Source organism: Typopeltis vanoorti, chromosome 16, assembly GCF_054136105.1.
Source record: "Typopeltis vanoorti isolate ZY-2024b chromosome 16, IOZ_Tvanoo_1.0, whole genome shotgun sequence".
Classification (NCBI taxonomy): domain Eukaryota; kingdom Metazoa; phylum Arthropoda; class Arachnida; order Uropygi; family Thelyphonidae; genus Typopeltis; species Typopeltis vanoorti.
Window position 1 is genome coordinate 60,115,846 of NC_143564.1, and position 26,409 is coordinate 60,142,254.

At 34.7% G+C, this 26,409-nt stretch overlaps 1 protein-coding gene across 1 annotated transcript in view; it reads left to right on the forward strand.

Moving 5' to 3' along the window:
* The window catches only part of LOC150098055 (U3 small nucleolar RNA-interacting protein 2-like), a 190,013-nt gene that overhangs the window by 77,452 nt on the left and 86,152 nt on the right, over positions 1-26,409 (forward strand). Inside the window, exons 8-9 of the mRNA XM_090406409.1 lie at positions 5,669-5,761; positions 13,620-13,720. Of these exons, the coding sequence (XP_090262535.1) occupies positions 5,669-5,761; positions 13,620-13,720 (194 nt within the window). The remainder of the gene's footprint in view (positions 1-5,668; positions 5,762-13,619; positions 13,721-26,409) is intronic.

Sequence of the window (26,409 nt, forward strand, 5' to 3'; positions counted from 1 at the left end):
GAATATACTCGATTTTTGCTCAAAGATTAATAGTTGAAAAGAGAAAACAATTTTAAAATGAAATATGGGTTGATTATGAAAAATCCTTTGCTAAAATTAACAGACAATTTGTTTAAAATATTAGCTAATTTAAATATGTCAAACCAAGTCCTTCAGTTTATTGAAGAAATATGTGCAGGAAATAATGCAGTAGATGATCACTATAGTGAACTAACCCTTAGGGACCAGAGATAACTAATAGTTCACTATGAATTAGGGTAAAAATACTAGCCTCTACTCCATTCCCATGAACCAAATCATGAGGAGAGAAAAAAAAAGAAAGAAGAAAATCATGGGAAATAGAACAAAGGAAATCATGAGAAATGACACAAAAGTAACAAAGAAAATTGTGCTGAATGGAACAAATGAAATCCAGAAACAACAGTGGAAATAATGAGAAGTAAAAGAAATTGGAAGGAATAAAATAAATCATCAGAAATAATACAGAATAAACCATAAGAAAATTACCAGAAAGAGAACAGAAGAAATCACCAAAAACATTACAAAAACTTACAAAGGAAATCCTGAAAATAAAAGGAATCATGGGAAATAATATAAAACAAAGTGCAAAAAAACTCAAAAGAAAATTGCAGCAAAACATAACAAAGAAAATCTTCAGAAATGCAAAATAAATCACAGGAAACAACACAAAACAAGTTATGAAAAATGTATCAAAGGAAATTGTGGGAAAGAACAAAGGAAAAAGCTAGAAATAGAAGCTGCAAGAAATAAAAGAAATCTCCAGAACCAGAACAAAGGAAATTGTATATTGACAACAGGAATTGCATGAAACCAACAAAATGACAACATCAAAAAATATAAATACAAACAATAATGAGAGACAAAGGAGAGAATTACAAGAGTATGAAATTGTTTCCTCTGTTCTACCCAGGTTTCTTTTACAGCAGAACTCGTTTTTATTTGCCAGACCTTCCTGTCTAGGTCACGATGCCAAAAAACTACAAATTAGCTGTCTCTGCCACCTCCTCACATCCCTTTCAACATACAGACCACAGTAATGCTATTACTATTCCCTGTATCTGGGGCACTTCAAATAAAAAGCCAGAACTTAAATAAAATCTCTGTATCACTTTCAAGCTGGCTTCCATTCTCTGCTCTCCTAAGCATTCACCCCTCCCTCTCTGTTCCAGGTGTTTACAAGGCTCCTTGTTCTTGCAACTTATCAGATTATGGTCAAAGTGGGAGAGCTGTCAGTAACTGCCTTGATGAATACAAGAAATATATCCCCCACCACAACTATGGTCAATCAGGTCTTGCTGACCTTGCTTTGGATACCTTTCATAAGATTAGATGAAAAAAACTACTATTCTTCATCATAACAAATACAAACTTGAGAAACTTTTAGAATCAGCAGTAGATTTGAAAAACCAACCTAATCTAAATGAACATTGTTGTGTTAGGCTTCCAAAGATTTGGAAAACTTTAATTTTTAGGTCTTCTGCCTAACAGCTAAGAAGACTAGCCAACAGCTCCATGTATGGGTGCTGTTGGCTAGTCTTCTTAGCTGTCTCCCCCCCCCCCCCCCCATGGGACTTTAAACTTAAAAATAATGTAAATTTTTCCCAGAAATTAGACTATTATTTTGTGTATTATTACAATTTTAATATTGTATTCCTGAAGATGTCTCTCTGACAGAGATAATATATCAGAACAATTAAACCTGCTGTTTTCATTCCATTAAATTTTATTGAGAGTTTAAACCATCCTCTAAATCTAAATATGAAGAGCTTATTTCCAAACAGACTTATCTCCTTCAAATGAAAAATTTCAGAAAACATCAACAACAAAATGTGTCACATTGGAAACATTTTCATTATGTTTTCAATGGGATTTACACCATTTTGGAAATAAAAAAAATAAATAAAAAAACATGGCAACAATATAAAGCAGCATCTTAGCAATGCAGTGACGTAGTCAGCTCAAAAAAATTAAAAATTGGAGATAATCACTTTTGAAATAAACTCTTCATATGCTTTTAAAAGAAAGGAAAATTTATTTTGTTTTCTACAGAATTTATTTTTGTCTTTCTAAAATAATTATTTAATTCATTAATGACAGTCAGTACATATAGGTTTGTGTAGTTGAAGAGGAACAAAATTAGCAGATAGGAAAGAAAGACATATGGTTGACTCTCACCATAAGATACTTGTAAGTGCCAGTGGATTACTTTTGTTAAGTTGGTTAGTTTTGCTGCAGCAAATTTCTTTTGGTATATTATTGATGTCGCAACATGGATTTTCTTCGTGCTTTGTTATAGTAAAGGAAGTTTTAATGGAGTGGGTTGCACTAAAAACTTTGTTGATCTTATTACTTTCAACAAAAATAAAAGTCACTCAACAATTTAAAGAATTTTTAACTGTTCATACACTCCAACACAACATCACCAGAGTTAAAGATTGGTACTACCAACATAAGAAGCCTGAATGGCAAAGAAATGGAGCTAGCAGAGGAATTAGATAAGTACCAGATCGACATAATAGGGGTGACTGAAACAAAAAAGACAAAAACTGGTGAGATCTTTCTGAGCAATAAATACAAAATGTTATATTCAGGCAATGACAATCAAGGAAAAGAAGGAGTAGCCATAGTATTCAACACAAAATATGAGGCTCATCTTCTTGAATGGCAGGCAGTGTCAAGTAGAGTGATTTGGGCAAATATCAGAATAGGGAACTGGACAATGAGACTTATTTGTGCCTATGGTCCCACAGAAGGTTCTACTAAGGTAGACTTCGAGGAATTTTTTGAGCCTCTAGAGAAAGGAAAAAGGACAATGAAAAAGGAAAAGTTGGTCCTTGTTGGGGATCTAAATAGCAGAGTAGGAAGTGATTGTCAGACATACAAAATTGTTTGGGGAAAATTTGGAGAAAAGAGCAAAGCTAATAATAACGGCAAATTCCTGTTGGATTTCTGCTCAGGATGTGGACTGGTTATTACTAACACCATGTTCCAACATAAAAATGTGCACAAATTCACATGGAGAGAAGAGGCAAGGAATAAGAAAAGTCTCATTGACTGTTATTGTTGATAGTGATGTTTTCTCCCTGGTGCAGGACACCAGAGTGTACAGAGGATTTGAAATTAGAAGTGATCACTATTTAGTCTTGAGCAGGATAAAATTGAATTTCACATTGAAAAGAATGACATGTAAGAAAGTTTTAAAGCAAATAAAAGTTGAGCAGCTCTCAGATGTGAACCGTAGACTAAAATACACAAAGATTATTGAAGGAAAAATGAAAGAGTTTGAGAACAGGAACCAAACCTTAGAGATTCAGTGGCAAGCCTTGAAGAAAACTTTGATTGATTCAGTTAGAGAGGCATGTGGTGAAGTTGTCTGCAAGGATAGAAAAATTAGAACTCCATTGTGGACACAGAAAGTTACAGAGGTAGTGAAGGAAAAGAAGAAAGCATATCAAAAGTTCCTGGCAAATAAGTCAGCTTGTGCTCTTAGAGAATACAGAGACAAAAGTAAGAAAGCTAAACAGTGTGTAAAACTAGCTAAACAAAAGTCATGGGAGGACTTTGGCAAGAACATAGAAAATAAATATCAAGAAGGTGGCAAAATATTCTGGAGGAAGATGTTAGAGATGATAAAGGTGACATGAAAAGGGAGAAAAAAGATATCCATGAAGTATGGAGTAATTACTTTGAAAATTTGCTAAATGAAACAAGCAGTGATGACAGCACGGTGGTAAAAAATGCTGACCAGGCATGCAGTCAGGAATACATATCCATACTTGAAGTAAAAAAAGCCATCAAAGGCTTGAAATGTGGAAAGGCAGCAGGAGTAGATGATATTCGACCATAAATGCTGAAGTATGGTGGTATAAATGTCTTACAGTGGTTGCACATAGTTCAGAATGCCTTGACAGAGGGACGGATTCCAGATGATTGGAGTAGAACTCTCATAGTACCCATATATAAAAAGGGAAATAAAACTGAATGTGAGAATTACAGAGGTATATCCCTATTGAGTGTTCCTGATAAGATATATGCAAGTATACTTGAGAAACGGTTGAGAAGAATTGTGGAAGAAAAGCTTGGTGAAGAACAAGCTGGATTCAGGTCAAATAGAGGTTGTCAGGATCAGATCTTCACTTTATGACAAATGGTTGAGAAATCATGGGAATATAACAAAGATCTGTATTTAAGTTTTGTCGATTTGGAAAAGTCATATGACAAGGTGCCAAGAGAGAAGCTATTCAATACGCTACAGTTATATGGTGTCAATGGGGCATTATATCAAGCAATACTTAGTCTTTATTTGAGTTGTAAGTCAGCAGTTAGAATTGAAGGAAGTACAAGAAGATGGTTTAATGTTAAATCTGGTGTGAGATAAGGATGTACATTATCCCCTTTCTTATTCATTATCCATATGGATTACATTATGAAGTGGTATTAAACATGATATCAGAATTGGAGATGTTAATGTCAGCTCTTTGCTTTATGCAGACGATGTTATACTTCCAAATGAATCTGCTAAAAGTCTGCAAGATTCTCTGACTAAATTGAATAACTGTTGTAATAGATATGGTATGAAGGTCAGCAATAAAAAGACAAAGACAATGAAAATAGGCAGAATCATAGAAAATGTCAACTGTTTTTGTGAAAGGAGAACCTGTGGAACAAGTAAAACATTTCAGCTACTTAGTCTCGATTTTTAGTGAAGATGGTAAATTAAATATGGAAATAGACAACAGAATCAACAAAGCTGGTATGGTAGGCAGTCAATTAAATAAATTCAAATGGAATAAGAGAGAAATTAGTCGGAACACTAAATTAGCTGTATACAAGACAGTGTTCAAAGCAGTTGTAACTTATGGATCTGAGAGCTGGGTCAGAAGTAAAACACTTGACTAGAGATCGTGGATATGAGAATCTTGAGAAAGATTAGAGGCGTGAACAGATGGCATCAATGGCAATATCATATTAAAAACGAGGATATTAGGAAAGAACTTGACATTGTCAGCATCCAGTAATGCATTAGCAGAACTAATCCGAGGTGGTATGGTCACTTAAATAGAATGGAGAGAAAAGATTAGCAAAACAAGTGTTCTCTGCCAGGTTGGCAGGAAAATGACCCAAAGGAAGACCAAGATATAGGTGGATTGATACGGTACAAAGTGCCTTAAACAATAGAAATATAAGATCTGATAATGTTGGAGTCTTGGCAAGTAAGAGACTGATTTGGATGAAAATTGTAGATAGGAAGTTAGTAATGATGTAAATTTTTCATGTAGTACTATCATATCCTGTACACCCCTTGAGGGTACATGGCAGGAATTTGATGATGATGATGATGAAGAAAAATTGATATGGCTTCATTTAATTTGTGTTATTGAGCTTAAAAATTTCAATAAACTGAGATCACAAGAAAATTGTATAGCAGAAAGAAACTGCTATGTATTTGAAATGATCCTCAGTATCTCAATATTCTCTTCAGTGGTCCTGTTTAATGATACCCCATCTGTATGATATGGAATTTTTATTGTTCATTGATGTATGTGGGGGAAGGGATGTAGCTATGCATGATTAATTGTATATAAAATTATTCATTAACAAATATATAAAATTATATATTATCAATATTTTCTTTTACACTTTGTAGGCTACTGGATGCCATAACAAGCTTATTCATATTTGGAATCCAGAAACACTAGAGTTAATTCATACTTTTAAAGGACATAAAGATTCAGTGTCAGTAAGTAGTAACATTACTATGATTGGCATGCACTGTAGATCAGTTACATTGAAGTTATTAAAATGGTAATGGTTTTTACAATGAACTCATAGAAAAAATGAAATAGTTATTAATAATTTTAAAAATTATGTATAATTAAATTTGGTAACATCTATTGAGAATTTCTATAGGATTTCACTTCACTTCCCCTTACTTCTGATAATGTCCAGATCTTCAAACACATTCAGATTTCTCTTGGGCTAAATTTCACTTCTGTACTTGTTAAAGTGGGTAGTTTTGCTGTATCAAATTTTTCTTGGTGTAGTATTGATGCTGCAAGATGGATTTGTGGAACTATGTTTTTTATTTTATTTTATTTTATTTTATTTTTTTTTTGCTCAAGCCATTACTTCTCACCTATGCAACTGCACAGCTGTGGAATACTTGATGCTTTCTGGATGAGACCACATCAGTTTATTAATGATCTCTCTCTCTCTCTCTCATAGATTCACTACAATCACTGTTTTTCATAGATGCTAAGTTTCTACCTTAAGTCTCTCCTATAGGTATTTTCATAGTGTTCTACTTAACTGATCACCATTATTATACTTCCACTCCATGACTAAGAAACAAGTAGCTGCTAGTCAATTTTCTATACAGTTTGGAGCTTACTAAAGCAACTTCTCTTTTGTTCTGATCTATCTCTGTTTTTTGGAACATTCTCTCTTTCTCCCTCTCCTCCAGAGACTTCAAGAAAGAAATCATCAGTTTTTCTTTCTCCTTCATCTCTTATCCACACACATTCACACACACAGTATTAATATGTTATAGGACTGCCAACCTTTTGTGTGTATAGGTTTGGATATATTTAAATAAAAAGTATTCTTTCAAATGCAGTATAGAATAGTTCTTCAAAAGTAGTAAAGATTTTCTTCAATATGGATGTCTTATTATTATTATATTTGTCCCACACATGAGAGGTAATAGAACCTTATCACATTAGCACCGTGTGTAGGGTATAAGCAGTAGCAGGAAAGAAGGAAACCACTTGATGTTTTTCTTTAAAAGCTGGAGGTTGTGGTTGTTGGTGAGAAAGACATTTCAGGAAAGCAGAGACAGTTGGAATAAAATAGGAAGTGGAGAAGCAGGTGTAATGAATTTACAGTTGGGACTGTAAAAGGCTATTAGGCAACTACTTCTCTTGACTTAGTAGGACCAATGGAAAGTCAAGGAATGATAGATTCAAAGTTCGCAGTATGACACAGAGCTGAAACAGACTTTCTGTGGGATGGTGGGTGAAGTAAGTAAGTCAGAAAGAGAAGGATAATCTGCCAGCCGAATTGTTCTCTGGACAGATTAAGAAAATTTAGGGAGTTTTATAGTCCATCACCTAAAACATGTAAACAGTATTCTGAGATTGGGGAAATTTGGGATTTGTATAGAGTACTTGGATGAGTGATAAGTAGCATCTTGAGTAGTAAAAAGATGCCTGGTATTTTAGAGGCTGAGAAAGCTATTAATGTAGTTGTGTTTATGCCAAGAAGAGATAGAGGTTAATGTCAGTCCAAGAAGAGAGATTTCATCCTGTCAGATGATTTATTTATTACTTTGAAGTTAAGGAGAGTGAATTGAACCCTAACATCAAGTTTCTGTGGTTTGTGTTGTTCACAACACTCCTTCCAGTATACACTACACTGTAAAAAATACGAAGCAAAAATTGTTTTATTCAATTTGTCTGTTATATACTACATTATACTTCGGGAATAAAAATTTTTGAATGCGCAGTAGAGTGATTTTTAATACATAAATTGATGTTGATAGAATTGTAATTAAACTGAACAGTGCATATTGTGTTGTGTCATACATATGATTGCAAAAATTTATGACACAACACAATATGTGCTGCTTCTCACCAACATAATGTGTAGATTACAATCGAGAATAGCTACAAATCTAAAAGCTATCAAAAATATTTTATAAGAACTACAGAATATCTCAATACACATGCAAGAAAACATGAACTTAAAAAGGTGCAGTTATTTTGCTGTTCATCAAAAATTTATCTGATAAAATAGCTAACGTACATATTGAAACAGTGTACCCTCGTAGTTGCCTACCTATCACACAATTCTGTGTTGCTTTAGGTCATTGAAACATACTGATTCCTTGATTAAGAGGCCAGGTGTTTATAAAATTTTCTGTTTATGTACATCAGACAATTCAATTTTAACAAAATAATTTAACAAATCAAAAATATAGCTGTTAAATTCAATAAAATTGAATGAAGAATTTAAATCATATTATTACATGATGTAATAATAAAAATCAAAGCCTTATCTTAAACCACGTTTGGTCAGCTTACATAAAAGACCTAAGAGACTCAGAACTAGTTTATTACAGATATTATATATCACAGTTCAACAATGAATCATGTGTATGTCATCTCGACACAACATCCACCATCAGTTTAACAGCAATTCTATTAAACATTAGTTTAGGTATTAAAAATTATTCTACTGCTTTATATTTTCAATTAAACATATCTTTATTCATAACGAAGTATCCCATAATGCATAAAAGATTAGTAGAATTAAACAATTTTACTTCATATTGAAAAGAAAAACATGTAAACAAGTTTTCAAGTGAATAAAAGTTGAGCAGCTCTCAGATGTGATGTGAATTTTGAATGAATAAAATTCATTAGGAATTTATTCAATCACAATTTAACAAGTTAAACCCTGAAAGGACATGCTTGCATCCTAGTATATATTTATATATATATCTTGACAAATATAGGATACAGTGATTAAGAAGAAAAATTGTGAATATTTCAGTGTAAAAAAATTTCTACTAGATTGTATATTTGATAGTGAAGTTTGGTAAATTTTATATTGTTAAGATTGATACACAATGAATTGCTGTATAAATTGCATGTAACAAAGTGAGAACACAAGATCATAGTACAAGGGCAAACCATCGCATTAAGAAGTTGCCCCAAGCGATCTCGCGCCATTCGGCACGTGGAGACCTAAGCTTTTCGGAGAAGATGCTACGGAAGCGAGACCCACGTGTACAATAATAACAGGACGGGTGAACAACTTAGGTTACAGAGAGTACCGGTAGGGGGTTAATATAAAAGGGTTAGGGGAACCCCCCCCACACACACATGTGAGGCTTTTTTGTGGTTTTCTCTTCTTGATTGTCTAGATGTGTAGTTCACGGGGAGTTCTGCTCTTACTCCCGGTAGTAGCAGTCAGATATGCTGCATAGTAGATGGAAGGGTTGTGGGTCTCAAGCCCTATGATGAAAGGATAGACTTTTTACAGCGATAGTAGGCAACTCGTGGGAAAGCTCAGCGACTCGGTAGCATGCTATGCGAATGTAGAATCACCTTTAACCAAGAATGTTCTTGACATAGGCTCGATATACTAGCAATGTGTGGACTACCCAATGATCGCAGGAATCCCAGCCGTAAAACCGACGGAAAAGAAATAGCTTGAAGAAAAAGAATCAAGAATCGAAGGGACAAGTATAAAGGATCATCGAGTACGGTATTGTAACCTTTTTGTCAAGTAATGTGTGTGTGAGGAAGAGAAATTAACTGTAATTTAAGGATTCTGATTAGAATAAGACAGGACTATAGTGCTTTGATAACAGTTAAGCTAAAGAAAAAGGAATGTTCTTTACATGTGCTGATTGATAATTATGTCTTAAATGGTATTGAAGTGTCTTTATTTGAGTAATTTAGTCAAAATCTGAAGTTTCAATTTTGTTTTATGATCTAAGAATGCTAGATCATGATTCTTTTAGAGAAGTGTTTCTATGATATTCATATTTGTTTAAAATGTCATCATCATCAAATTCCTGCCATGTACCCTCAAGGGGTGTACAGGATATGATAGTACTACATGAAAAAATTACATCATTACTAACTTCCTATCTACAATTTTCCTCCAAATCAGTCTGTTACTTGTCAAGACTCCAAAATTATCAGATCTTATATTTCTATCATCTAAGGCACTTTGTACTGTATCAATCCACCTATATCTTAGTCTTCCTTTGGGTCGTTTTCCTGCCAACCTGGCAGAGAACACTTGTTTTGCTAATCTTTTCTCTCCATTCTATTTAAGTGACCATACCACCTCAGATTAGCTCTGCTAATGCATTCCTGGATGCTGACAATATCCAGTTCTTTCCTAATATCCTCGTTTTTAATATGATATTGCCATTGATGCCATCTGTTCATGCCTCTAATCTTTCTCAGGATTCTCATATCCACGGTCTCTAGTCTTTGGTCAAGTGTTTTACTTCTGACCCAGCTCTCAGATCCATAAGTTAAAACTGGTTTGAACACTGTCTTGTATACAGATAATTCAGTGTTCCGAGTAATTTCTCTCTTATTCCATATGAATTTATTCAATTGACTTCATACTATACCAGCTTTGCTGATTCTGTTGTCTATTTCTATGTTTAATTTACCATCTTCAGTAAAAATCGTGCCTAAGTAGCTGAAATGTTTTACTTGTTTCACAGGTTCTCCATTCACAACACAGTTGACATTTTCAACGATTCTATTTATTTTCATTGTCTTTATCTTTTTATTGCTGATCTTCATACCATATCTATTACAACAGTTAATCAATTTAGTCAGAGAATCTTGCAGACTTTTAGCAGATTCATTTAGAAGTATAACATCATCCGCATAATGCAAAGAGCTGACATTAACATCTCCAATTTTGATATCAGGTTTAATACCACTTTCCTTCATAATGTGATCCATATAGATAATGAATAACAGAGGGAATAATGTACATCCTTGTCTCACACCAGATCTAACATTAAATCATCTTCCTGTACTTCCTTCAATTCTAACTGCTGACTTACAAATCAAATAAAGACTAAGTATTGCTTGATATAATGCCCCATTGACACCATATAACTGCAGCGTATTGAATAGCTTCTCTCTTGGCACCTTGTCATATGCCTTTTCCAAATCGACAAAACTTAAATACAGATCTTTGTTATATTCCCATGTTTTCTTGACTATTTGTCGTAAAGTGAAGATTTCATCCTGACAGCCTCTATTTGGCCTGAATCCTGCTTGTTCGTCACCCAGCTTTTCTTCCACAATTCTTCTCAACCGTTTCTCAAGTATACTTGCATAGATCTTGCCAGGAACACTCAGTAGGGAAATGCCTCTGTAATTCTCACATTCAGTTTTATTTCCCTTTTTGTATATGGGTACTATGAGAGCCCTACTCCAATCATCAGGAATTCATCCCTCTGTCCAGGCTTTCTGAACTATGCAGTGCAGCCACTGTAAGACTTTTATATGACCATACTTCAGCATTTATGGTCGAATATCATCTACTCCTGTTGCCTTTCCACATTTCAAGCTTTTGAATGCTTTTTCTACTTCAAATATGGATATGTATTCCTGACTGCATGCCTGGTCAGTATTTTTTACCACTGTGCTGTCATCACTGCTTGTTTCATTTAGCAGTTTTTTAAAGTAATTACTCCATATTTCAAGGATATCTTTTTCTCCTGTTTTCATGTCACCTTAATCATCTCTAACTCCTTTTACAGCACTCTTTCCTCCATTCCTAAGATTCTTCAACAACCTCCAGAATATTTTGCCACCTTCTTGATATTTATTTTCTATATTCTTGCCAAAGTCCTCCCATGACGTTTGTTTAGCTAGTTTTACACAGTGTTTAGCATTCTTGCATTTGTCTCTGTATTCTCTAAGAGCACAAGCTGACTTATTTGCCAGGAACTTTTGATATGGTTTCTTCTTTTCCTTCACTGTCTCTTTAACTTCCTGTGTCCACCATGGAGTTCTAATTTTTCTATCCTTGCAGACAACTTCACCACATGCCTCTCTAGCTGAGTCAATCAGGTCTTTCTTCGAGGCTTGCCACTGAATCTCCAAGGTTTGATTCCTGTTCTCAAACTCATTTTTTCTTCAATAATCTTTGTTTATTTTAGTCTACAGTTCACTCTGAGAGCTGCTCAACTTTTATTCACTTTAAAACTTTCTTACATGTTATTCTTTTCAATATGAAATTTAGTTTTATCCTGCTCATGACTAAATAGTGATCACTTCCAATTTCAAATTCTCTGTACACTCTGGTGTCCTGCACCAGGGAGAAAACATCACTATCAACAATAACATAGTCAATGAGACTTTTCTTATTCCTTGCCTCTTCTCTCCATGTGAATTTGTGCACATTTTTATGTTGGAACATGGTGTTAGTAATAACCAGTCCTTATCCTCAGCAGAAATCCAACAGGTATTTGCCATTATTATTAGCTTTGCTCTTTTCTCCAAATTTTCCCAAAATATTTTTGTATGTCTCATAATCATTTCCTACTTTGCTATTTAGATCCCCAACAAGGACCCACTTTTCCTTTTTCATTGTGTCAGTAGCTTTCTCTAGATGCTCAAAAAATTCCTCGATTTCTACCATAGTAGAACCTTCTGTGGGACCATAGGCACAAATAAGTCTGATTGTCCAGTTCCCCATTCTCATATTTGCCCACATTACTCTACTTGAGACTGCCTGCCATTCAAGAAGATTAGCCTCGTATTTTGTGTTGAATACTATGGCTACTCATTCTTTTCCTTGATTGTCATTGCCTGAATATAACATTTTGTATTTATTGCTCAGAAAGATCTCACCAGTTTTTGTCTTTTTTGTTTCAGTCACCCCTATTATGTCGATCTGGTTTAAAATGTATGTAAGTTATTTTGTTTAACATTCTAATGGTAATGATTGATTATTCTTTACACTGTATGACAACAAATACGATAAGTAAACCTTTTGCTATATTTAATTTGATTGCCTGGGTCTAAGAATCTGATGCACCACTCATAAGTTATTCGTATCTAAGCGTGAGGGAATAAACGATAATTAAGTTTACGACTGCAAACAATGATCAAAATTGGGTATATCTGCAAGTTCACTTCTTGGTTGTGAAACTCTTTTCTTAATCTAAGGGTTCTGGGTGGTGCAGCAATAAAAAACAAATTTTCCCAGAACTTGAAGAGAGGCAAATTTCAGAGGCTTTGTCACCTAGGAATTAGCTCGTCCCTGAGGCAATTCCTTTGTGTTCTCAATAGTACCTTGTGACATCCAAGGAGAGGTATACTATACAACATAAAGATATATAATAAGAAAATTTAGGACATAACAGTGAACTGTAGACTAAAATACACAAACATTATTCAAGAAAAATTGAAAAGTATTAGATCGGGAACCAAACTTGGAGACTAGATTCATGGTAAGCAAAACAAGTGTTCTCTGCCAGGTTGGCAGGGAAAGACCCAGAGGAAGATCAAGTTATAGGCGGATTGATACAGTAAAAAGTGCCTTAGAAGACAGAAATATAAGATCTGGTAATATTGGAGTCTCGACAGGTAAGAGATTGATTTGAGAAAATTGTAGATAGGAAGTTAGTGGTGATGTACGTTTTTCATGTAGTACTATCATATCCTGTACTCCCTTGATGAGGATACATGTCAGGAATTTGATGATGATGATATAGTTTTCCAAACTCCCTAAATTTCCATTTTTTTAAAATCTAATTTGCATGGTCTACTCTGCAGTGATATGTTTTTATATTTGTAATACAGCATCCCACTACTGTCACCTAAATTATCCTGCATTGTATGACATTAAAAACAACCTGAAAAATTTTCCATTTGTTGTTAGTTTACTAGGTTTGCATTTTTATCAGTACTCTCCTTATTGGCTGAAATTTATGATGAATTCAATTAACATACATTTTGATAATTTATAAATTGATTATTTGATAACTATTTCGATGCTTAAATGAGTATTTATAGTAATTTCCATTTCATTTCATTATTTAGGGCTTAACATTTCATAAAGGTACTCATCAACTGTTTAGCTCTTCACATGACAGATCAGTAAAGGTGTGGAATTTAGATGAAATGGCATATGTTGAAACTCTGTGAGCATGTTTAATTTTTTTTTTTCTTCTTATTATGAGAGAATTTCATTAATACACAGTTAATATATGAAAGGTCTCATTTATACAAGCATCGTTCCTCTGCTAATAGATTTTTCTACATAAACATCTTTATTTTATTTCAAAATTCATATAATATTACACGAGTCCATCATTTTTATTTTATGAGAAATGAATCCTATTATTTTGTATGGCCAGTACAATGTTTAGTACATTTCTGTAAATGTGCCAACATTGGAACATTAACAGGACATTTCTGTAAACTGTGATTGTAACATTGAGGAATTAGGTTGAGAAGCAGAACATGGATTGGGGAAAATTTGAGGAATTTATTAAGGTGTGTATGGAGGGGTTGGTGATGACGATGTTACCTCAGCAGTGCCAGCAGCAGAATACCTGCTAATCACTAATGTTTGCTACCAGTGATGAATTGAAGAAGGAAGCACACAAGCTGGCCAGAATGCATGAAGCATATTAGAGATTGTACTGGCTTCGTATAATGTTGAGAGGAAACATCTGTTGTATCTGATAATGTCTGTGCTGTAGGTAAGAAGAACATAAGACAAACAACATAGATGAAATCAGATTTTTTTTTTTTATGTTCAATTAATTTATTAAAGAGTTAATGGGCCAAAATTCATCAAACATATACAAATTTGAAACATTTCGTATAGCTCCTAAAATTAGATAGCTGTATGATTTGCAAGGCTTTTAAGCATGCCACTACCCTTAAAATACCAGCATTAAGCTATTTATTAATGTTTTATTTATAAATGAAACTGAACGTATTGTAAACAATACAAATTTGAACATACCTGTATGTCTTGGAGGTAGGGATGATTTCAGTATAGTACTGAGTTTAAAATTGAGCCAAAAATTAATATGAGATTGGAAACATTTTGGAAGATAGAGACTATATTATGTGTGCATGGAATTATGAAATGGAAAGAGTGAAACAAATAAATGAGGTGAAAAAGACAAAGAATCAAAACTATGAATTATGAAAAATGTAAAAAATAAAAAAACAACACAAGAAATAGACATGACAAGCCAGCAGTGTAAATGATAGTGCACTGGCTATCATCGAGAAATAATAGCCAGCATGGCATTGTTCCCACTGCTGCTCACACATCATTCTACTGTCTGATGGTGAGAAATCGTCATCAGATAAAAAAGGGGAAAACTGACGAGTTATTGCATAGTTCACACAAGATTTATATATTGTAAAACATAAATGTTTCCTTGTAGTATAATTTCATTTCAGTTATATTGTTTCTGTTAAGAATATCTACAAATATTCTTCTTATTATTATTTGGTTATAGCTTAAATACATCATCATCATCAAATTCCTGCCATGCATCCTCAAGGGGTGAACAGGATATGATAGTACTACATGAAAAATTTACATCATTATTAACTTCCTGTCTACAATTTTCCTCCATCCAAATCAGTCTGTTACCTGTCAAGACTCCAACATTATCAGATCTTGTGTATCTATCTTCGAAGGCACTTTTTACCGCATCAATCCACCTGCATCTTGGTCTTCCTCTGGATCTTTTTCCTGCCAACCTGGCAGAGAACACTTGTTTTGCTAATCTTTCTTTGCCCAATCCTGACTATACCACCTGAGATTAGCTCTGCTAACTTATTCCTTGATGATTAGTGGTTCTTTCCTAATATCCTCATTTTTAATATGATATTGCCATTTATGCCACTGTTCACACCCCTAATCTTTCTCAGGACTCTCATATTTGTGGTCTCTAGTCTTTGGTCAAGTGTTTTACTTCTGACTCCGATCCATAAGTTAAAACTGGTTTGAACACTGTCTTGTATAAAGCTAATTTAGTGTTCCGACTAATGTCTCTCTTATTCCATATGAATTTATTCAGTTGACTTCCCACCATACCAGCTTTGCTGATTCTGTTGTCTATTTCTATATTTAATTTACCATCTTCAGTAAAAATCGTGCCTAAGTAGCTGAAATGTTTTAGTTGTTCCACAGGTTTTCCATTCACAACACAGTTTACATTTTCTATGATTCTGCCTATTTTCATTGTCTTTGTCTTTTTATTGCTGACCTTCATACCATATCTATTACAACAGCTATTCAATTTAGTCAGAGAATCTTGCAGACTTGTAGCGGATTTATTTAGAAGTATAACATCGTCTGCATAAAGCAAAGAGCTGACATTAACATCTCCAATTCTGATATCATGTTTAATACCACTTTCTTTCATAATGTGATCCATATAGATAATGAATAACAGAGGGGATAATGTACATCCTTGTCTCACACCAGATTTAACATTAAACCATCTTCCTGTACTTCCTTCAATTCTCACTGCTGACTTACAACTCAAATAAAGATTAAGTATTGCTTGATATAATACCCCATTGACACCATATAACTGTAGCATATTGAATAGCTTCTCTCTTGGCACCTTGTCATATGACTTTTCCAAATCGACAAAACCTAAATACAGATCTTTGTTATATTCGCATGATTTCTCCACTATTTGTCGTAAAGTGAAGATCTGATCCTGACAGCCTCTATTTGGCCTGAATCCAGCTTGTTCTTCACCAAGCTTTTCTTCTACAATTCTTCTCAACCGTTTCTCAAGTACACATGCATAGATCTTGCCAGGAACACTCAGTAGGGAAATACCTTTGTAATTCTCACATTCAGTTTTATTTCCCTTTTTATATATGAGTACTATGAGAGCTCTGCTCCAATCATCGGGAATTCGTCCCTGTGTCCAGGCTTTCTGAACCATGCAGTGCAGCCACTGTAAGACTCTTATACCACCATACTTCAGCATTTCTGGTCGAATATCATCTACTCCTGCTGCCTTTCCACATTTCAAACTTTTGATTGCTTATTCTACTTCAAGTATGGATATGTATTCCTGACTGGTCAGTGTTTTTTAGTGCTATCATCACTGCTTGTTTCATTTAGCAGTTTTTCAAAGTAATTACTCCATACTTCAAGGATATCTTTTTCTGCTAACTCTTTTTACAGCACTCTTTCCTCCATTCCTAAGATTCTTCAACAACCTCCAGAATATTTTGCCACCTTCTTGATATTTATTTTCTATATTCTTGCCAAAGTCCTCCCATGACTTTTGTTTAGCTAGTTTTACACAGTGTTTAGCATTCTTGCATTTGTCTCTGTATTCTCTAAGAGCACAAGCTGACTTATTTGACAAGAACTTTTGATATGCTTTCTTCTTTTCCTTCACTGCCTCTTTAACTTCCTGTGTCCACCAGGGAGTTCTGATTTTTTTTTATCCTTGCAGACAACCTCACCACATGTTTCTCTGGCAGAATCAATCAATGTTTTCTTTAGAGTTTGCCACTGAATCTCCAAGGTTTGATTCCTGTTCTCAAACTTTTTCATTTTTTCTTCAATAATCTTTGTGTATTTTACTCTACAGTTCACATCTGAGAGCTGCTCAACTTTTATTCACTTTAAAACTTTCTTACATGTTATTCTTTTCAATATGAAATTCAGTTTTATCCTGCTCAAGACTAAATAGTGATCACTTGCAATTTCAAATCCTCTGTACACTCTGGTGTCCTGCACTAGGGAGAAAACATCACTATCAACAATAACATAGTCAATGAGACTTTTCTTATTCCTAGCCTCTTCTCTCCATGTGAATTTGTGCACATTTTTATGTTGGAACATGGTGTTAGTAATAACCAGTCCATGTCCTGAGCAGAAATCCAACAGAAATTTGCCATTATTATTAGCTTTGCTATTTTCTCCAAATTTTCCCAAAATATTTTTGTATGTCTCACAATCATTTCCTACTCTGCTATTTAGATCCCCAACAAGGACCAACTTTTCCTTTTTCATTGTGTCAGTTGCTTTTTCTAAAGCCTCAAAAAATTCCTCCACTTCTACCTTAGTAGAACCTTCTGTGGGACCATAGGCACAAATAAGTCTCATTGTCCAGTTCCCCATTCTCATATTTGCCCAAATTACTCTACTGGAGACTGACTGCCATTCAAGAAGATTAGCCTCTTATTTTGTGTTGAATACTATGGTTACTCCTTCTTTTCCTTGATTGTCATTGCCTGAATATAACATTTTGTATTTATTGCTCAGAAAGATCTCACCAGTTTTGGTCTTTTTTGTTTCAGTCACCCCTATTATGTCGATCTGGTACTTATCTAATTCTTCAGCTAGCTCCATTTCTTTGCCATTCAGGCTTCTTACATTGATAGTACCGTTGATTACGTTGATAAATCCTGAAACACACTCAATCTCAACATCACCAGCATTCAAGATTGGTAGTATCAACATAAGAAACATGAATGGCAAAGAAATGGAGCTAGCTGGATGAGTACTAGATTGACATAATAATAGTGGTGACTTAAACAAAAAAGACAAACACTGGTGAGATCTTTCTGAGCAATAAATACAAAATATTATATTCAGGCAATAAATCAGAGAAAAGAAGGAGTATATAATATTCAACACTAAATATGAAGCTAATCTTCTTGAATGGCAAGCAATATCAAGTAGATTGATGTGGACATATATCAGAATGGGGAACTGGTCCGACAGAAGGTTCTACTAAGGTAAAGTGGAGGAATCTTTTGAGGCTTTAGAGAAAGCAACTGACACTATGAAAAAGGAAAAGTTGGTCCTTGTTGGGGATCTAAATAGCAGAGTAGGAAATGATTGTCAGACATACAAAAATATTTTGGGAAAATTTGAAGAAAAGAGCAAAGCTAATAATAATGGCAAATGCCAGTTGGATTTCTGCTCAGGACATGGACTGGTTGTTACTAATCCAATATTCCAACATAAAAATGTGCACAAATTCGCATGGGGAGAAGCCGCTAGGAATAAGAAAAGTTTCATTGACTATGTTATTGTTGATAGTGATGTTTTCTCCCTGGTGCAGGACACCAGAGTGTACAGAGGATTTGAAATTGGAAGTGATCGCTATTTAGTCTTGAGCAGGATAAAATTGAATTTCATATTGAAAAGAATAACATGTAAGAAAGTTTTAAAACGAATAAAAGTTGAACAGCTCTCAGATGTGAACTGTAGATGAAATTACACAAAGATTATTGAAGAAAAAATGAAAGAGTTTGAGAACAGAAACCAAGCTTTAGAGATTCAGTGGCAAGCCTTGAAGAAAACACTGATTGATTCAGCCTGAGAGGCATTTGGTGAGGTTATCTGCAATGACAGAAAAATCAGAACTCCATGGTGGACACAGGAAGTTAAAGAGGCAGTGAAGGAAAAGAAGAAAGCATATCAAAAGTTCCTGGCAAATAAGTCAGCTTGTGCTCTTAGAGAATACAGAGACAAATGTAAGAAAGCTAAACTGTGTAAAACTAGCTAAACAAAAGTCATGGGAGGACTTTGGCAAAAACATAGAAAATAAATATCAAGAAGGTGGCAGAATATTCTGGAGGTTGTTGAAGAAGCTTAGAAATTATTATTATTATTATTACAGGTGAGTCCAAGGAGTCTTAGACTCATCGAAGGAGGGAGGCAATAAACATCATGTCCATCACAACTATTCGACATTCACACAGTATCTATCATACTTTGCCTTGAACTCATTCACTGACCTATGACTTGCTCATTCACTGTCATAGCACAGTGAATGAGTTCACTGTGCTATGACAGTGAATGAGTTCAACACAACACAACAGACTCTGGCAGCTTATTCCACTCATTCACCACTCAAGTAAAAAACCTAGCTCTAACACCCTTACTAACCACACCCTTGCCCAGCTTCCATGGATGTCCCCTAGTCCTCCCACCACCAGTTGTGTTCTCAAAAATATCCTCTGAATTAATCCTATGGAAACCCTTCAGCAATTTGAATGATTCAATCATATCTCCCCTTTTCAGCCTATCAACCAATTTTTGGTTCATAGGCTGAAAAGGGGAGATATGAGAGGAGAACCCACAAATCTTCACCCTGTTCTCATAAGGTTCATTCCATAGATCTCTCATCTATGGAATGGATCCTCTCAACCTCATCCTCATCAAGAAGAAAGCTAGGTTACCAAATCTGGACACAGTAGTCAAGATGGGGGTCTTATCGAGGCTCAATGCAGAGGAACAATAACTTGCTTGTCTCTGGTCATCAAAGTATTCTTCAGCATCCAAGTGATTTGATGGAGTACAGTTTCACCAGTGTGATATACTGCTGCTAATCTTTTCACCCCAAAATGCATAACCTTACATTTTGCCACATTGGATGTCAATTTAATGTAGCAAAATTAAATTGACTCACCAACCCTATATCCATTCCCATTCTCCTTAGCCCAGACCTCCAATCTATCCAAATCATCCTGCAAAATTTTGACATCTCCATTCACTATTGCCCTACCCAACTTTGCATCATCTGCGAACAAATGAACCGTTCCTCTCAGATCCTTCCCTATATCGTTAAAGAACAAATTAGACAGCAGTGGTCCAAGAACAGAACCTTGTGGCACACCACTAGTCACAGGCCGTCTTTTGGACTCTCCTAAGTAAACTAATCTCTGATATCTCTCCATCAATCACCCTCCTATCCATCTCACCAACCCTATATCCATTCCCGTATGTTGCAGCTTAGAGATTAGAATTCCATGTGGTATCCTGTCAAAGGCCTTAGCCAGGTCCAGCAGTATCACTGTAAACCCATTACCCTTATCCAGTTCAGCCGTCACTGTGTTATAAAACCTGGGCAAGTTACTGAGGAATGATCTACCCTTCACAGAACCATGCTGTCCCCCATACAGTATCTAATTTTCATCAATCCATTCCTGTATTTTTCCCTTGAATACTTTCTCCAAGACCTTGACAACGACTCCTGATATGCTGATCAGTCAGTAATTTGCAACCGTAGTCTTGGATCCTCCTTTATGCAGTGAAACTATTTTCCCCTCTTTCCATCCCTTCGGGACTAAACCAGACCCGAGACTCAGATTAAACAGTATGGTCAAGGGCACTGACAATTCTTTAGCTGCTTCATTCACCACAATTCCCATATAAACTAATGGTTCCTTCATTCCTTCAATGTCACCACCTGGATGATATACGCTTGCAAAGTGCTCACTCAGTAATTCCACTATATCGACTGATTCAGTGACCTCCCAACCATCAGCATTCCTTTAAATTCTGCTGTGTACAGTTTTTCTTTTACTTGCAGCATATTGAAAGAACTGTTTGGGATTCTCTTTAGCTTGCATGGCTAATTTCCTTTCATAATCCGCTTTTGCTTTTCTTACCACACTCGTTACCCTTCTGGCCTGCTCTTTATACCGTTCATGTGCCTGCAGTTCACCCTTCTCCTTAAATTCCCTCCACAGTTGTTTCTTTTTTTTTTTTTTTTTTTTTTTGCAACTCGAGCTTAATGGTGTTATTCATCCATTTAACCCCTACTTGATTTACTATTCTGACTCTAGGTATACAATCAGCCATAACCTCCTGCAAATGCTCCTTGACCACTTCCCATGCACTATCAACATCCAGTCCTTGCAGTTTTATATGCCATGGCACTGAGCCAAGCAATCTCCTAAGCTTGTCATACTTGCCAGCCTGGTAATTCCACATGTACCCTGTCTTAATCAAAAAAAAAAAAAAAAAAAAAAAATAAAATAAAAAAAAATAAAATAAAAAAAAATAGAAATGATAAAGGTGACATGAAAACTGGAGAAAATGATATCCTTGATGTATGGAGTAATTACTTTGAAAAATTGCAAAATCAGAAACCTGAAATGTATAAAGGCAGCTGGAGTAGATGCTATTCTACCAGAAATGCTCAAGTATGGAGGTATAAAAGTCTTACATTGGCTGCACTGCCTAGTTTAGAAGGTCTGGACAGAGGGGCGAATTCTAGATAGTAGAGCCCTCATAGTACCCATATATAAAATGGGAAATAAAACTGAATGCGAGGATTAGAGAGATATTTCCCTACTGAGTGTTTCTGATAAGATTTATGCAAGTATACTTTGGTAAAGGTTGAGAAGGATTGTGGAAGGGAAGCTTGAAGCTTGGTGAAGAACAAGATGGATTCAGGCCAAATAGAAGCTGTCAGGATCAGATTTTCACTTTACGACAGATAATTGGGAAATCAATTACTTTATGGGAATATAACAAAGATCTGTATTTAAGTTTTTTAGATCTTGAAAAAGCATATGACAAGGTGCCAAGAGAGAAGCTATTCGAAATGCTACAGTTATATGGTGTCAATGGGGTATTATATCAAGCAATATATAGTCTTTATTTGAATTGTAAGTCAGCAGTTAGAATTGAAGGAAGTACAGGAAGATGGGTTAATGTTAAATCTGGTGTCAGACAAGGATGTACATTATCTGTATGGATCACATTATGAAGGAAAGCGGTATTAAACCTGATATCAAAATTGGAGATGTTAATCTCAGCTCTTTATGTGAATGATGTTATACTTCTATATCATAAAATTCTGCAAGATTCCTTGACTAAATTGAATAACTGTTGTAATAGATTTGGTATGAAGGTCAGCAATAACATGACAAAAACAATGAAAATAGGCAGAAACATTGAAAATATCAACTGCATTGTGAATGGAGAATCTATAGAACAAGTAAAACATTTCAGGCACTTAGGCACAATTTTTAGTGAAGATGGTAAATTAAATATGGAAATAGACAATGGAATCAACAAAGCTGGTATGGTAGGAAGTCAACTGAATAAATTTATATGGAATAAGAGAAAAATTCAAAACACTAAATTAGCTGTATCCAAAACTGTGTTCAAACCAATTTTAACTTATGGATCTGAAGCTGGGTTAGAGTCCTGAGAAAGATTATGGGTGTGAACCAATGGCATCAGTGTGTTGGAACGTCCTCCTTGTTCTATTTGGTTCGCCATCTTGTTGTAATGTTGTTCTTAATAAAATCAATTAATTGCTGGTTGATAATAATCAAAATATAGGGAAATTTATATTTATACTGCACCACCCTATATTTAGATTAGTCTATGTAAAATAGTAGAATCAATCTTCAATTAACTTAGCAGTCTCCTTATTCATACAGGCTGAATTTAATAATTTTCACTTAGGGCTCCCGCAAGGTTCGAACTTTTTATGAACAGTGCAATGAAAAAGAATCAGGCACACACAATATTGAAATCAATAAAACAAAACATTTAATACAAGGTTATATGACAAATACATAAATTTAACTCCTAAAATAAGATAATACAATTAATTTAGTTCTTCAGGTCAAAACATTCATATTAAATTAGACTTCCAATCTTCAGATACAAAATTCTCAGTTCTCTCAATAACAAAGATTGTTCATGCTGATCAATAATACAGAATTTCTTGCTAAATAAATTTGCTGGTATCACTCAGTTACACTTTATATTTAACACTTAGCAAGCACTTATAACATTATTAATCACAGCAGTTATTGCTTCAAGGGGAGTTATTTTCAACTTCTAACTTTGGCTAAATTCAGTGAAACGCCACAGTAAATGTTAGGATATTCGAGACGGAACTATCACTTAAACCTTCACACTGAAATAAAATAAAAATAGGATTGTTCTTACCGGGATTAATCCTTAGCACATCAGTTTCAATGTGAGCACATTACAAACTTATATTCACTTATTACTCCAACGGAACACTATTCAAAAGAATTCTTCAAGGAGATAACTGGATTATTATTTATTGCGCTACACAATTCTTGATGGGCTTACTATAAGGCAGAATAATTATTCCATGTTTGCTACGGTATAACAAGTTGAGCTTTGTACAATCCTTCCTTAAAGCGATATAGGAATATGTAGTAATCTTGTGGTCTTTTAGTTATCCTATTATGGGACTAAATTTCCTATTACTGCCACCGCTGACTTTACTCTCAGCTATCTATAAGTTTTCTCCTCATCTCCGTACACTTCTGAATGCTACTCCCTTGAATTCCCTGCCCTTCAGTCTCCTTGTTTACTTTTACCTCTCGCTTCTATGCCTTCCTTCTTCCCGCTCTCTAACTTGTTCCTTGTCCAACTCAGTAATTTCTCTTCTCCCAATTATCGAAGCTCATGCTCTATCTCATGCGTTCTGTTTTATTTCTCTCTCCATGGCAACGATCAAAACAGAATGTAAACATAAGCATTAGTGTTACATAAGGTTATACCTTTACACTGAGTAATGAAAAATAATAATAAAAATATTATATTTACTTAATTTCTCTTTCATTTCATTTACAATTAATAATAATAAAATACATGTTACAGTTTATATAAGGCACATAAAAGTTACATACATAGAATTCCTCATAATATTATTGAAGGAATAAAGTAATAAGATAAATGTTATTTACTACAGAGTTCTTTCATTAGTATAATTTACATTAAATTACATAATGTAATATATAATTAAATAATAACTGATAAAAACCAAGGATAATACATGAATATTAAATCTTAAGCAAGGGACTAACAAATAATATTGAAACAAGTCTTGCTTAATATATGGTAGATCATGTTAAATGTGAATGAAGAATAAAAACATACAAAACAATTTCATTCACAGTTTAACAAATGGCAATATCATATTAAAAACGAAGATATTAGGAAAGAACTTGACAACTAGCATCCAGGAATGTGTTAACAGAGCTAATCTCAGGTGGTATGGTCTCTTAAACAGAATGGGAGAGGAAAGATTAGCAAAATAAGTGTTCTCTGCCAAGTTGGCAGGAAAACGACCCAGAGGAAGACCAAGATATAAGTGGATTTATACAGTAAAAAAGTGTCTTAGAATATAGAAATATATGATCTGTTAATGTTGGAGTCTTGACAGTTATCAGATTGATTTAGAGGAAAATTGTGGTTGGGAAGTTAATGATGTGCGTTTTTCATATAGTACTATCATTATCCTGTATCATGTCAGGAATTTGATGATGATAGTCCTCTTTAAATACTGGACAGTCAACTTCCAAATTCTGGAAGCCTATGAGTGATGACAACTTCTACTATGGATTCCACCACTTTAGATTCACAACAAATCTAGCTTCATCTGCATTTGGACATTTGTCTTGGAAAAGTTTATAGAAATCTGGGTAAGCTTGTTAACTGGTTTTCTATGCTTTCCATTGTTTCATGGTGATGGTTCTCCTAACATCTCTTTTGATTTTTCATGATAACTACCTTCTTTCCTAAGTGTTTCCTACTAATAACAACCTCATGTCAAAAGAAAAGGTTCCTTCTCTCCTAATTGAATTTAATCCAGGGAATTTTCTGCATGTCATAGTGAATGGTTTCTCTCTTCAGACTTCACACCAATGTAGAAGTTCTGCAGGATTCTTTCTGTTACTTACCTTCTCTTTCATTGACTTCTGATTCTTTCTTTTGTCCATCCTAAGATATTCCATTCCGTGTGTGTGTGGGGGGGGGGGTTAACTTGGGTTTATTATACGTTAAAAATACCAAGAAATTTTTTACTTGGTTTTAATAATTTTCTCAAGGAAGCAAAACAATGTTTTGCACTTGAAATATATTCACGTCTGAGCTACTTGTATATAGAGGCTAATGACTTCATATCACTTGCCTTAGTATGTATCCCATAATGCAAAACACCCCACCTTTCAGATATGTATAATGCAATGCATAATGGAAAGGGTCACTACCCGTACCGATTTTGACCTTTACTGAGGTCTCATCAGTGGGAGCCAGACCTGGGAGAGATACCAAGGTTGAAGTAATGTAGAAGTCGTATATATCTCATGTACAAGTAGACAAAAGGTGCTTGACCTTATTAATAAAAATTTCTGGATGAGAGAAAGATGTAGAAAGTTTTTTACTTTGGGTTTATTATATGTTAAAGATACCAAAAATTTTTTATGCTTGGTTTTAATCCTTTTTCCAAGGAAGCAAAGCAATGTTTTGTGTGTGAAATATATTCACATCTGAGCTACTTGTATAGAGGCTAATGACTTCATATCACTTGCCTTAGTATGTATTCCATAATGCAAAGCACACCCCTTTCAGACATGTATAATGCAATGCATAATGGAAAGGGTTACTATCCAGACCAGTTTTGACCTTTATTGAGGTCTCATCAGGGAAAGCCAGACCCAGGAGAGATACCAAGGTTGAAGTAATGTAGAAGTCATATGTATCATATTCAAGTAACTACTTGTTTCTACTTTGCATTATGGGGATATATATACTAAGGCAAGTCATATGAAGTCGTTAGCCTCTATATACAAGTAGCTCAGATGTGAATATATTTCATGCACAAAACATTGTTCTGTTTCTTGGGAAAAGGATTAAAACAAACTGTAAAATTTCATTATCTGGTCTCTTTTGACTAAAGGTGAGTTTTCCAGTCTCATATTGAGGTAGGCGTTTTTTCACTCAGAAACTCGGGTAACCAACCTATTCCGTAGGATTTCAGTTCTGAATACCTACACAGTAAAATATGTAGGTCTACTCATGAGCATAAATTAGGATAGGATAGGATCTTTAACATACATGTGTGTGTGTGTGTGCATATACCCATACATGAAAAAGTTGACCCATATATGAAAAGTTGCAAGCCCTATAGCATGGCAGTGCTGTTGTTGGGACTCTTGGCAGTTTGTTATAGTGGTATTTACTATATTGATAGTTGACTGTTTGAAGGTTTTTTGCATCTTAGAAATTGAACCTAGTTCTTTTCTA